Source organism: Propithecus coquereli, unplaced genomic scaffold, assembly GCF_000956105.1.
Source record: "Propithecus coquereli isolate 6110/MARCELLA unplaced genomic scaffold, Pcoq_1.0 Scaffold131, whole genome shotgun sequence".
Lineage (NCBI taxonomy): Eukaryota > Metazoa > Chordata > Mammalia > Primates > Indriidae > Propithecus > Propithecus coquereli.
In genome coordinates, this window is record NW_012137303.1 from 6,921,817 (window position 1) to 6,936,294 (window position 14,478).

The 14,478-nt window shown below is 47.9% G+C and overlaps 1 protein-coding gene across 2 annotated transcripts in view; it reads right to left on the reverse strand.

The window, feature by feature from the left end:
* E2F3 (E2F transcription factor 3) overlaps nucleotides 1-11,791 on the reverse strand; it is a 75,866-nt gene extending 64,075 nt beyond the window's left edge. The window contains exon 1 of one of the 2 annotated variants that reach the window (XM_012638677.1): nucleotides 11,078-11,791. In XM_012638677.1, coding sequence (XP_012494131.1) covers nucleotides 11,078-11,467 — 390 coding nt within the window. In that variant the 5' untranslated portion in view covers nucleotides 11,468-11,791. Of the gene's footprint in view, nucleotides 1-9,881; nucleotides 10,023-11,077 lie in introns of those variants that run through there. The other variant, XM_012638678.1, reaches the window with a different exon arrangement.
* Between the last annotated feature and the right edge of the window lie 2,687 nt (nucleotides 11,792-14,478).

Genomic DNA, 14,478 nt, shown 5'->3' on the forward strand with positions numbered 1-14,478 from the left:
TTTAACATGCTAGAGCTTAAGAAAATAAATTTGAGATTTTTTTTTTAAATCAGCAAAATCAGAAAGCATAGGAAACAATGGTAAGAAGAGCCATCTTGGTTCAGGACATAACTGTGTGACCTTTCTTTATGCACAACACTCTCCAGCTGGCTCTTAGCTTTGAGAGGTTGCAAACTGCGCGCTTTCTCAAGGCAGCTAGGAGCCAGGCACAGACCTGGTAAAGCACGTAATAAATAACATCTGATGGCTCGTCTCTCGGAGCCCTGACAGTATCAATCCCCAAAAATCAACCTGATGAATTTGTCTAGTTTTCGTATTACAGAGGGAGAAGTGAAAATGATGAAGGGTTTTTGTGGTACCACATTTTTTTTAAGCTAGGGAGACCAGTTGGCCTGCTATTGTTCATCAAGACTTCCACTATAATCCTCTCTCTCTTTTTTTTTTTGAGACAGAGTCTCACTCTTGCCCTGGGCGAGTGCCGTGATGTCAGCCCAGCTCGCAGCAACCTCAAACTCCTAGGCTTAAGCGATCCTCCTTCCTCAGTCTACTGAGTAGCTGGGACTACGGGCACACGCCACCACACCCGGCTAACTTTTTCTATTTTCAGTAGAGACGGGGTTTCACTCTTGCTCAGGCTGGTCTTGAACTCCTGAGCTCAAGCAATCCTCCCACCTCGGACTCCCGGAGTGCTAGGATTACAGGTGTGAGCCACGCGCCCGGCCTAAGACTTCCACTATAACCCTCTCTGCCAAAGTCACATTTCCAGTGCTCAGCCCCAGGCCCCCAGGAAGCTGGGTGGCCCATGCTGTCATTCACAACCAAGTCAACCATTCTAACTAAGCATTCCCGCCATGCACTGCATGCCCAGGCAGAGAAGCTTGGCCTCACCCCATCTTCCAGCCCCAGGAGTTGAACATCTAGGGAGTCAAAAGTCTTGGACTTCTTCCTTCCTTAACCTGTCCCTTACTTCCACCTGCCTTTCCCACTGTCACTGTTGCCATCCTGCTTCCAGACTCATCAACTCTGCAGCACCCATACTCTAAATGGTGTGCCCTGGTTCTATTCACATTCAAGTTTCTGGCTTTCTGTCCACTTGGTTACCTGTTCCAGGCAGGCCCAGACCAGAAAGAATGGAAAACCCTCCTACTACAAAGTAAACAATCAAGGCAGGTACTCAGCTGGCGTTGGTGGCTGGCACAGAGCAACCGTGCCCACTTTGACCTCCCGAGCTTAGATTCTCAACCACTTGGGAACCTCTTTTTTTGGAGCATTTCCTGCCTTGTGCCCACGCCTCTCCCATCGGGAACCTCTTCTTGATTCTGCCCCTTTAAGTTTTAGGTGACCCTCCTTTGTTCGGCTTGCCTTGGCAATGTCCTGGAAATCCATAAGTTGCTACCACCAGAATTAGGCATGAGGCGTGGCTCCCTGGGGCAGGCATAATGTCCAGGGACTCTGCAGAAGGCTCTAGCCTTCACCTGGACTACCTGGCTTCAAGAGCATTTACCTGTGCTCAATTACCTATAGCAGTGCTTCTCAAATGTTTCAGAAGATCTTGGTGCTTTTCTGATTGAGGAGGGTAAGGATGGAACCTGGAAATCTACATCTGGAACAGGTCCTACAGGCAATTCTTATTAGGTAAACTTGGAAAACACTGGATTATTTCTTTTTGACAGGGATCTTGGGTTTCTACTACTCCATACAATGCCAGAGACCATAGAGGAGAGAGGATAAAAACTAGAAAAAAGCTGAGATTTTGGAGCCAGTCTCCTTGGGTTTAATTTCAGTTGCCCCACTTATGAGTGGGGCCCCGAGCCAGCCCCTTTAACCCCTGGCTATCTGTTTCCTCCTGTGTAGAACAAGGATGGTAATACCCACTTCATGGGCTGTTATGTGGATAATGCGCTAATGCGAGTAAAGCACTTAGTTTAGTGCCCTCAACACATGCGGGCACTCGATAAACATTAGCTATTATTATCCCATAGACCAGAGACTGCTGAGTGGCAGCCCTTAAGCCAAACCTGGCCTAGAGACCTATTTTGTTGGGCCTGCACATTCTTCTTTTTAACTGAGCCAACATTTTAAAACTGGTAGATTTCCGGCATTTTGAGAAGGTTGAAGATCTGGCAACTCACAGGGCCTGCCTCCACCTCTGGCATCCACTGCCTGGGGCGAGGTCCCACTGCCCCCTGTTGTTCAAACACAACCCCCACCCCCAATTTACTCCCTGCCTGGCCCTCATAGGAAGACAACTCCAATTCTAGACCAATTCTACCAACATATCCAAGGCTCAGTCCTGTTATTCTCCCTTAGTGACTCTAGTCCAACTGGTCCCTCTTCATGGTAGCCTTCCCGCCTCCCTACCTTTGGCTTGCGATTTCCTGGCCAGGAACAGCTGCCCCAGCCTTCCCTCTCCACGTAGCCCAGTGGTTCCAACTGAAATAGCACATTAAGATCATCTGGGATATTAAAAAAAAAAAAAAAGCCACGTCTCAATCCCACCCCCAGAGATTCTAATTAGTCTGGGTGGGGACCATGTATCAGTATTTTTAAAAAGCGCCCGGGGAGATTCGAATGTGTGCCCTAATGTGCTCCCAGACTGACAGCCATGGAGCTGTGGCCTCCTCATCCCCACAGGCCCGCTGGAGTCCGGTGACTCTCACCTGCTCCTCTGGTACTCCCTGTTGACACCATACAACCAAGGACTAGATGAGTCTTGTTTTCTTCCCGACTCCTGTTTAGTCTTGCTTGCAGATCAACTGTGTTCAAAGCTGGTCTGCCCAAACAGACTGTAAACTCAAGAGTGGGCAGATCACAACTCATACTTCTTTTGCATCCCCAATAGGACTAATGGGGTGCCAAGCACATTGTCAGTGCCTAATGAAAACGCCTCTTCTCAAACATCTGAGCCTACAGTGTGGAAGGCATTGCATGGACCGCACGATGAACAAGGCAGATTCGTATCTCAGCACTTACAGGTATGGAGGAGTAAGTCAAGAACAAGAAAGATTAGGGTACAAGTCAGACCATGAAGTGCCACAGGAAAGAAGCAGTAACCTGAGGAGAGGGCGAGGTCTAAGCCCCTGGGGACTCCAGGAAGCGTCTGCCAGGAGCTTTCCCGTGATATAAGTCTCGACGGGCCAGTGGGCAGGAGGGTGGCAAAAGGAGCCATGTTGTGTGGGAGCAGATGCACTCAAGGCAACCTGCAGCCACCGGAAACACTGCAGCACAGCGGCGTCCCAGTGGGGAGAAATGGGAAATGAGACAGGAAAGGCAAGATGTCAGCATTGCTCCACACCGGGAAAAGGTTGTAATTAATTTGGTAACTCCGGGAAGCAGACACTGAAGGCTCTGCATTCTTCTAAGAGTCTGACAGAGGGAGAGGGAAGGGGCAGGAACAGATATAACATTAAAAAAAGAGGGGTGACAGGTCGATGAGAAGGGGAGAGAGGAAGACAAGCCCCCCCACCCACCCCACACACACATGCTGACTGGGGCCACCAAGTCTACCCAGGGTCCAGGAGCTCAGACACCCTGATTTCTGCCATTCAGACTGAAACCATGGTTTACTGTACAAAAGTGAAATTATGTTAATAGTGTAATTCGTGCTGATAGTGCCACTTTATTAACATATTTAATCACACAAATAAAGGTTTTATTCATGACACTATTACTATCGATAGTACTAATATAATAAGCTTATTCTTCTGTTCTTTCTCCCAAGTCAATGGACAGCTTATAAAGAAATACAAAGACTCTGCGGACCCGAAAGATTGCACTAGGCCTAAGCCGTCCCACGGCTCACTCCTCCCCATCACCACCGCTTCCAGACAGGTGCAGCAGGGTTGAAATGAACACTAAGGGCTAGTTAAGAAAATAAAGCACACAAGGACAGCCCAAGAGATGGCTGTGCAAGTGAAGGGCCACTCCACCACGTGAGTGGAGCCAGGACAAGAACCCAGGCACCCTGGCTCTAGGTCCAGTCACTTGACCTTACACACAGCTGCCCCTCACTTTGCCTTTTTTTGGGGGAGGAGGGGTGCAGGTAATATATACATGAGCCTCCTTTTCTCCAAAGGGCTGCCAGATGCAGGAAGGCTCAGAGGGGATGGTGTGGGCCACAGGGATGCTGCTCTGGTTACACATTCCTGGAGCCCCAAAGCATCAGAAACGAGGAAGGGCAGAGTGGAGTGAAATCTATATGCCCTGAGTTCAATGCCCATGATCCTCAGAGTCCAGAGCCACCACACTTCGGGATCATGAACTCTAGGGCAGAGAGAAGCCCCTCTCAACAGTCAGTCAAGAGCACCTAGCTGGAAGGACCAAGACATTCAACTCCATTCCCTAAGACGGACTCCACTTGCCAAAAAATCTTCTAGGGGAAACCAGTTTCACTGATAACCACACTCTCATCAATTGCTACTTAATGCTCACTGGCCGTTAGACCATAGCCATACAGGGCACCTTTCTGGTTTGTGGATTATAGGTAAGCCATATATCCCTGCCCCTAACGAGTCAGTGAACCATAGCCATGTTGGATTATGTTTCACTTTCAGGCTTCAGGCTCCAGCAATTCTATTTTTAAGCTTTCTTGGTTCAACAAGTTAAAGAAGGCATTTTAAGGAAAGTAGTTCTGGCTTTTAGGGGATGATGACTTCCTCTAAATGAGTTAACTCATCAGCCACTTTGTTAAACCAGAAATCTTCCTGGAGCTAACCAGAGGAAGAGCGCCTTGTTCAGTGTTACTGGGCAAAGGCCTGGGAACCTCTGAAAATCATGACAGTCACTTAGGATGTCGATGGGCCAGGACAAAACCTCCCATACCAAAGCTGCACTGTGTCCCTCTCTCCAAGAAAGTTTCAAAAATCCTTTTAGATTCTATTCTCTGTGAAGTATATGCTTCACTTTTTGGGCACCAGAAATGTCATGACCACAGAAAACAATTTGCAAATATAAAGCTTTAAAAATACTATCTCCTTTTCAAGAGTCATTCCTTCATTTTTTAAAAAAATCCCCTTTCGCTTAACTTCTAAAGTAGGCTTGCTTATTTTGTATCTTTGGGAATAAATTATTATACCACAGCTAACCGGTCAAAGGACATTCCTTTATATATATTTTTTAATGTAACCGCTCCTGAAAGAAACCTAAAATGTATTCTACACATCCCAATTTTCCCATGTAGCCTCATGAGACATAGTTAACCTTCTCTTGGTGAATGAGGATTCTTCTAAGAATTCAAGAGTCTCCAGTTTCTGTTCTGGCTTTGCCACTACCAAAGACCAGTGACCTTGGGCAAGTAGTTCAACAGCACTGGGCCTTAATTTCCTCACCTGCAAAATGAAAAGGGTTGGGCAGATGAGGACTCTGCTGCTTTATAGCTCTCAAACGTTATGATTCCAACACCAGTGTAAATATCAATTATTGCCTATGCTAACCCAAAGTACTATCAAGTTATAAGGATGCTGCCTGAACCATACAAATGGCCCCAGACAGCTGGGCTACAGTAATAGAAAGCAGACTAAAGTCAATCACTTTTTTCCCCTCCCTATTCCATCAGCTCTTATTGCTCTCAATCTCAAGGTGACATAAACCCCTGCCTTAGTTTACAAAGCTAAGTGGGGGCCTGTGTTGCTCAGATTCGCCAGCAAAGCAAAGTGCATGGGGGCTTTATGATACAGCCTGGCAACCAGTAGGCTTTATCATTTCTCCTTCAAAGTTATAGTATAGACAATTGTGGGTGGCAGCAAGACTGACCCCCAATGAAGGTTGGGGGGCGACTGACAATGCATTCTTGTAACATACATTCCTTCAGGTCTAAAAAACACACTGGTTTTATGGGAGAGTGTTTGAAGCAAAAATGTAAACAGAAAGTAAACCAATTTCCCTCTTATTAAAATAATAGCTAGGTGTGTGTTATCTCTCTATAATAACCCCCACTTCCAAGCTGCAAGTTTCCTGTCCCCCATCTCAGCTGTTGCTTTTTTGTACTTTCTGTTGTATAACTTTTCTTTGTGCAAGACACATTTTTCCAAGTCACTCTTTGAACCCAAAGAGAGGGTCAGGATAGGAGGGAGATACCATTAGTGGTTTTCCTATATTTACTGCATTCCCAGTTATCTTCCCTTCTTAGTTCCATGAAGAATGATAAGCAGACGAAATGCTTTTTAGCAATTGTAAATACTTCCCAGAAACACTATTTTTAAGCTGCTAACAAGCATGAAAATATGCATTAAACCACATACTTTGTACCTCAAAGAATTCAAGAAAGTTCCCCTCTTTGAAAAACAAAATGAAACCGAATGTGATAAATGAAATCTACATCTTTACCTTGCACTATCTGCAGGGGTGGTTTCATGAGAATCTAGAGGGAGTTGACTTGATGAGCATAGGCAACTGATTTTCACTCATCCTAGTTAAAAACGTTAGTAGAAGGTAGATCGTTAAAAGGGAATGGGAATTGGTTAGCTTGGGAAAATGCATATAAACTGGACATACAAATAGAGTATTTGTAAATCAGGTTAAGTTAGAAAACCAGCCAGAAAACTAACTTCATGTTCATATATTTGAAGTTATTTGCCAAATGGGTCCAAGTCCCTTGGAAAGAGGTGAAAGGTGTAGATGGCATTATCTTTACAGATGGCAGTATCTGAGAAACCACAATAAAAGCTTTTGCCCCTAGTCTTTCGATCTCCAGGTGCTATTTATTCATGTCTAAGCTTAGAGTATTATTTTCTGTTTTCAAGTTAGCTTTGCACAGCACAACATTAATCTCAGAATCTACTCTTCCAAGTATTACACAAGGTGGTGATTTATAGAAAAACAAAAAATCCTTTCCTGTTCACAAACTTGGGTTCTTCAGCTCACAGTGCCACATTTAAGGGCGCTTTGTTTCAAAGGATGATTAGAGTGGCGCCCTTGGTACTGATTATAGTGGAGCTATTTGTACTGCCCAAGTCTGGGTACCGCATTATATTAAAACTTCCATTTTGGGGTATGTAGTGACTAAAAATTCTCTCCCAGCTTAAACTTGGCACCAACCATATATCTCAGCAGAAGCAAGATTATTGAGTACAGAACCACAGGAACCCAGCACTTTTCTTCTTTTATACTTGCAGAGGAAGAGAGACCCTGCTGAAATAGCACCTATGGTTCCTCCATTCTTAGATGAAAACTTCAAGCATTGAGGGTTCTTTCCCAAAGTATAATCAGTAGGTTGTTATGACTTTGACAGGCTATGGTCTCTTGCATTAATAGATCCCAAACTTTTTAGAATAATTTCAGCTTCTTTTTAGAATGAAGAGGCAGAAAATGATAAAGCCCTATCTGTCCCAGTGAATGGCACTTCTGACTACAGTTTCTCTAGAGTTATTAAATTTCCAACAGTTCACCATGTAAAACTGAATTCATCTAGTACATGTCTCTGACATGGTGAAGGTTGAAAGTTCAGTTCTAACAAAAGCCACTAAGCATAAACTGCACCCAAAAGTTGGCAGATCCATGGAGTCATGGGAGGGGTGGAATTCTGGCAAAAAAGTGAGGATTTGACCTAAATTTGTCACAACTCAAGGCACATGCTCAGGCAGTTCAACACCACCATCTCTACATAGGCATGTCTTACTGAAATGTCCCTATTTTGCCCATTTGCTAGGATAACTATGTTTTATAAATTTTAGAACTCAAATGAATCAGGTATAATTACATACCTCTTTAGAAACTTAACCATTCTGCTCATATATGCGAACAAAGGGACAGGGTGCACATGGTCTTATACTATTTCTCTAAGTTAAAAAAAAAGAATTTTCTGAATACTGATTTTATTGGGTATCTATTATTTGCTAGGCACTGTGCTAAGTATTTTATAAGCATCATCATATTTAACTCTTATTATCATAAAGAACCTTAAAGTTAGTATTGTTATTGCCTCTATTTTACGGAAGAAACCAAGCTTTGAGAGATGAAGTTATTTGCCTAAAAACTCATAAACAATAGAGGCTATACAGGTAGTAAGGTAGTACACATATATTTTTCTCCCATTAAAAAAAAGGTGAAGAATTTGCTCCTGGTTCAGTTCTTAGATGTTCTTGAGACAAAACTTGAAATCAGAACCAGATGGGTCTACAACTCTGGCCACCTGAAGAATTCTCAACCTCATCTTGGACACAAAGTGTTTAGATGTTCTTTGTTCACCCAATCACTTAACTATCCCCATCCTGTTGGTCCTGCTTAGGGGAAAGAATATCAACAAAATTCCAAGACTTAAATGGAAGTCTAATATAATTTTGTAAGGAAAAAAATCAAACTTTATATTCGGTGCTTAGGAATTTATGTGCATTGACTAGATAAATTGCCTATACCCTCCCAGAAGAAATAGCTCTTAACAGTGTAGATTAACCAATGATTCAGCATACATAGCAATCTTACATAAAAATGCTTCTGAATACATATATAAGTAACATTTACATTCCTGTAATGAAAAATATTTTGTGAATCACATAAATTCAAAATGATATATATTCCCAGAATAATAATTTCATGGCAAGGAGGATAAACTTTTGAAATAACTTGGAAGGTGGCGAGGGCAATTTTTTATACCTTAAATACTTACAAACAATGAACTACATAGAATTAATTTGACTAGACAATCTTGCAGACCTGGCCCAGCAAGCACTCTAAGATTTTTTTAACAAAGCCATTTGATGGTCTCACAATTTCCCATCATCAAAGCTACCCCCCGCCAATAAATCTGAATCCAATCCAAGAAGTATGTCAATATCTGGTTGTTTAAGGTTTATGATATAGTAACAGAACTGTGCAGGGGGCAAATATGCTTAAAATATGCCCACACACGATCGGGTTAAGTCAGTAAGAGTATTTAATGCTAATAGAAGCATGGAATATTCTTGTGACTTCGAGTCCAGCACGCCGGATACTGTATGTGTAAGCAGGTACAGTACTCCGTTTCCCCCCTGCTGGCAGACCCCAGTCACTAAAAAATGATGAGCTTCTTTGCCTAAGACTACATCACGCATCCCCAGCAAGTATCTCTGGGGCTAGAAAGCAGTTAAGATCCAACCCGGGGAGAAACTGAGAACAGTAAGGAAATAAAAAAATTGTAATTATTCCCAAACCTATCCCATTTCCCAAAGTGTTGCCTGGCTTATGCAGAGACTTTCTTAAAGACCCCCACAAAATCCTGATTCTCCAAAAAAATAAACCCATTTGGAGCTGAGACAAGGTGAGGTCCACGCCTGGTATAATCAAGCAACCATTTATCTGAGTCGGGTTCGGTTCTAGCCTCGTGGAGGCCAAACCTCACCACGAGGGCGAAGACTAGGAGGCATGGAGGAAGGGAATGAAGGAGAGAAAAGGAGAAAGGGGGAGACCTCTGGGCCACACTTCTTTCTAGTACCAACAAAAAGCGAAGCTGCATACTGACCTAAATCATCTCTCAAAGGCGCTTTATAAATTACAGGGACAAAGGGAGGGGGTGGCGGGTGGCCTGGGAATCCTACAGACACCCTACCCTCTGACCCGCCCCCCTCCCCCTCCAGCACAAGGGAAGACAGAAAACAGAGCTCAACTCGGCCATTGGCGAGAAGCCCCCTCCGGTTTTCAATCGCCCATCCATCCGCCCCCTGGAAAAAATATACGTAAACACCATACCCACCTCCTGGGGCGGACACTCCCACCCCAAGGTTCCTAGGACCGGAGGCCGGGGCATTTACTTAGTTAGATTTTTCTTGCTTACTCATTTCCCTCGAGCACCCAACCCCCCGTTCCCACTCCAAAACCCCGCTCAACCGCCTACCCTTACGGCTTCAGCCCCCAACGGAACCCGGTGCCCCCGCGGCGTCGGCGGCCCCCGAGCCGGCCCGGTCACTAACCTGCTGCTGTAAGGGCATTTCCGAAACCAGCCTGGCTCCGGGGGGAGGTGGGGGGGACGGCTGGAGAGGGGGCCCGGAGGGCCGAACAGACCAGCGGCGCCGGGCGAGGGCGGGCGCCGGTGGGGAGAGGAGAGGGAGGGTGGCGGTGCCGGGGGCGGGTGCGAGGGCGCCGGGACGGTCCCAGGCCAGGGAGCCGGCGAGCAGGAGGAAGTGGGTGCCCCCCTCTCCCCCTCCAGCGCCCCCTCCCGCCGCCGCCTCCTCCCCAGTCACAGGCGCGTCCTCCGCGCACGTGTGCGAAACGTCACCGGCGGGTCCCGGGGAGAGGGACAGACCCAGGCGGCGGGACGGGAACCCGGCTGCTCCCGCCCTCCGTCGCCCGGGGGCGGGGAGGGGGACAGGGCGGGGAAGGAAGGGGCAAGGGGAGAGGCGGGTCAAGGGCAGGCCCGGGGCCCGGCGAGGAAGGCCTGGGCTCTCGGGCCACGCGGGCGCCGCCGCTGCCACCGCCAGGATGCGCCCAGGCCGGAGCGCCAGCCCATAGCCCCTCACCCAGACAGCCCCACGCCCGAGCTAGCACCGGCTTCCAGCTCCACCTCCCTCACCCCGACTCCCCTCCACCTCCCCCAGCCCCTTTGTTGCCGGGAGTTACAGATCCCAAAATGTGTCAAGCGCAGCCCAGCGGAGCCCCTGTACTCGGAGCACGCCTCAGCGACCCCCGGCCGCCAACTGGCCTCCGAGGCCGACCGGGGACGAGCACCCCTACAGTCCCCCGGTTTCCACCCCCTCACAGCCCCCCACTCCCCAGTTCACTACTCCCTCCTCCACCCCTTCTCCATCCGGGGCGTGACCCCTTCCTACGCCCGAGAAAGAGGAAGCTTCGAGTTGGAGGGGAAGGGAGAGTGGGGGTAGGGAAAAGTGCAGGAAAAGAAGGGGGGCAGCGAAAAGTTTTGGAGTGTTTGATGTGGTTCGCGCCAAGGCAATCCCCGCCGCCCCGCGAGCCTGGCCGAGCCCCCCGACCCTCCTGGCGCTGGGGGGAGCACACAAGTCTAACAATAAGCCCTCGTTGGAGGGGCAGCCTCCAAGGCCCACGATGCTCGGCCCCGCGCGCTCCTGGGACTGCCCGCAGCGCGCCCACCACCCCGCGCGGTGCGAGCCCACCTCCCGCCTGGGATGGGGACGGTGGGGTGGGAGGGTATTACCGGAGGGCCGCCGCCGCCGCCGCTGCCGCCGCGTCCCAGCGCTGGTGGCTGCTGCAGCAGCCCGGCTCTGCTGGAGGGTCCGTGCGGCGTGGTGTAGAGGAGGCTGCCAGCGGTCTGCTCCGCGCCGGGGGCACTGGGGAGGAGGGGGCCGGCGGCGACGGCGCCACTTTGGAGGGAGGAGGAACAGGAGGTGGTGGAAGTGTTCGTGGTGAGGATCTGGATGTACGCGCCCGGGGCGGCGGCAGCGGCAGCGGCGGCGAAGCCCGGGCTGGCTAGCAGTGCCCTTTTGTCCATGGAGGCTGCAGCGGCGGCGGCGACGACAGCCGCCCCCTCCCCACCCCCGGCGGTCACCAGGTACTGCTCCAGGGCGGGCTGGATCCCCTTTCTCATCTCTCGCTCCTGCTCTTTTTAGTGTTACGGTATATTAACGTATTGTTTTCAATTTCTTTATTATTTGCAGTCGGAGTTTCCAAGTCTCTCCTTCTCTCCTCCCCGCCCGGCGCTTCCGAGCCCCCTCTCTCTCTTTTCTTTTTATTTTTCCGCACCGCACAGGCCCCGGGGGCCAAAAATAATCGGGGCTCTGGAGAGAGGAGGGTCCCGGCCGCACGGATATCGGGCCCCGAGAGGGGATGGAGGCGTCGGGGGCGGCCGATGCAACGGATTGCGAGGCGGCGGCGGCAGCCCGGGTGCTGCGGCCGGCAGCTGAAAAATGGCTCCAGGAAGCTGCTGCTGACAATGAATGAAGGGATACGGTTTACGCGCCAAGGTCCTCCCGCGAAACTCGGATTTCCCGCCGGCTTTTCAAACTATATTTGCATATCCCCGCCCCTCAACCCGCCGAGGACCGTTCCCTTAGCCCATTGGGCCTCTATTCCCTTACTTCGGTCCCAATCATGGAGCAGGGCCGCGACTTCCTGGTTTCCATTGGCTGCCACGCATCACGGTTACCCGGGCGACAGGGGGCCCTATTTGCATAGCCCCCTTTGATTGGCTGAGAGCAGAGCAGGGTTTTTTAGGGGGTGGGGCAAAGCCTTTCCTTCTCTCCCACGGCAGACCACGCCTGACCTGGACCCCGCCCCTGGCCCCGCCCGCCCGCGGGGCCGGCGCTACTGACCTGGGCAGGGACTCCGCACCCCGCAGACTCAGTGTCAATCTAGTCCAGAGCGCAAGTTTCGGTTTTGGAAATTGTCAAGGTGACCAAGGGTACACTTTCGGGAACTCTCTTTTCTTTGGCCAGTCAATGTAATATATGAACAACAGCAAGAGATTCTTCCAGATATGTGCCACAGGCAAGTTGGACCATGTGGACGATGCCTGGCAGGTGGAGAAGGAGCCCTTTAAATCGTGGGTTTGTTCCTTCCTGAAATCCAACCAGTGACGCGGCGAGAGCTGATCCCGAGGCCGAGGCTGATAGACAGAAGCATGTGGGCAGACAGAATCGTGGGGGCAGAAGGTTCAGCAGACGCGATTGCGGGCACCATTTAGTTAATATTCCAGATCTTTCCTGGTAGCTTCATTATTAGCCTGGATTGGGTTTAAGTAAAAATTAACTCTTTTGTCAAGTGAAGTCTTACCACGAGTATTGGTGAGAGTCCAGCAGACACCCCCTCTGGCCCAGAAGCACCCAGGGCATGTTAATCAGGGCTAACCTACAACTGATCTGCGGGTTTCTAATCCGCCAAGCCGTAATCCGAGGAAGTACACGCTTCCCACGATGACGTCTTACCCCCAACGAACGCTGCACGCCTGGGCGAGAGCACTTCGGTTACCTGTGAAGTTCTGAAAACAAACACAACAACCCAAACCCATCCCAAAATATTTTAAAATATTTTTTTTGTAAACTAGAAATTGTCATAAGAAAAATATTATGAAATGATTGTCAAACTGACTTCTGTAATGGTGCAAGGATTCAAGGGTCTTAAAATTGAAGATTGCTCCTATTCCTATGAGACTTAGCAGGAAAAGAGACTCCTGCAGGAAGGTGGGGAAAGGTGTACGTATAGCCACCAGGTCATCATTTACAGTTCCAGTCACTGACAATTGTGCTAAACAGTTGCTGAGCAGGTGCTTACTGGGTCATGAGGATTTCAATACTTTGAGCCCTTTCACAAGACTTTCATTATTATTATTTTTATTATTATTGTTATTAATTTCTCAAAACTCATATACTCAGAATGCTCTGAATGGCCTGACAAGATTAATATCAGTTTAGGCCAGGACTCCTTAATATTTCAGTCCTGTTACCTTTTCTGAAATAGGATGAGTTAAAAGTACTATTTAGAAGAATATAATTTTTTTATCTTGCTTTTTGTACTTAATATTCTATCATAAGCATATCCTAAGTAATTGCAAATGTCATTTCATTATTGTTTTCTTTTTTGCAAGCACTTTATCGTGTGAACAGAACATGTCCTTTTATTTTATTTATTTATTTTTTTGAGACAGAGTCTCACTGTGTTGCCTGGGCTAGAGTGCCGTGGCATCATCCTAGCTCACAGTAACCTCAAACTCCTGGACTCAAGCGATCCTCCTGCCTCAGCCTCCCGAGTAGCTGGGGCTACAGGCATGCATGCCCGGCTAATTTTTTTCTATATATTTTTAGTTGTCCAATTAATTTCTTTCTATTTTTAGTAGAGACGGAGTCTCGCTCTTGCTCAGGCTGGTTTCGAACTCCTGAGCTCAAACAATCCTCCCGCCTCGGCCTCCCAGAGAGCTAGGATTACAGGCGTGAGCCACCGCGCCCGGCCAAAAGTACTATTGAATCTTTCATCAGGCTCAGGAATATTTTGATCTTGCATTCAAGCTAGTTGAGGATTCATGGCCTAGGACCCAAACATGTGATAGAACTGACACTACCTTTAGGGAAAATTAAGTGGTACTCAAAGGATATCAATTCCTGGTTGAGCTAGAGGTGTAATATATTTGCAACTTCCTTGATCTTGTTCCGTCAATGTTGCTTTCCACCATGGGTACCTATGGAGGAAACTAGTACTGTCACTACTTGGATATTGCCATCTGCAGAACATCACCAGGAGCATGCATTTGCTGGTGGTAGTAGGGGTTGTCAGGGAGGAGTGGTGCAACATACACAGTCAGTGTAAACCTGCATTTTAGAATTAGAGATGAGCCTGGGACTATGCACAGAATCTCTGCTTGAGCTCCCATAAGTGATTGCTATAAGATAAATATGACACAGAAAGCAAGTGTTCACACCCTGACCCACACCTGGAATTCTGGTTTAGAAAGCTTTGAAATATTTATCATTCTTCTTTATCCAAGTTATATTTTTTAATGTAGGGTATTTGGTAGAGAAACAAATGTTTAGACATTTTATGTCTAGTGAACCCCAGGATGAGGAGATGGAGGGAAGAGTTCAAAGAGAGGATGTATGGGAAGATAAG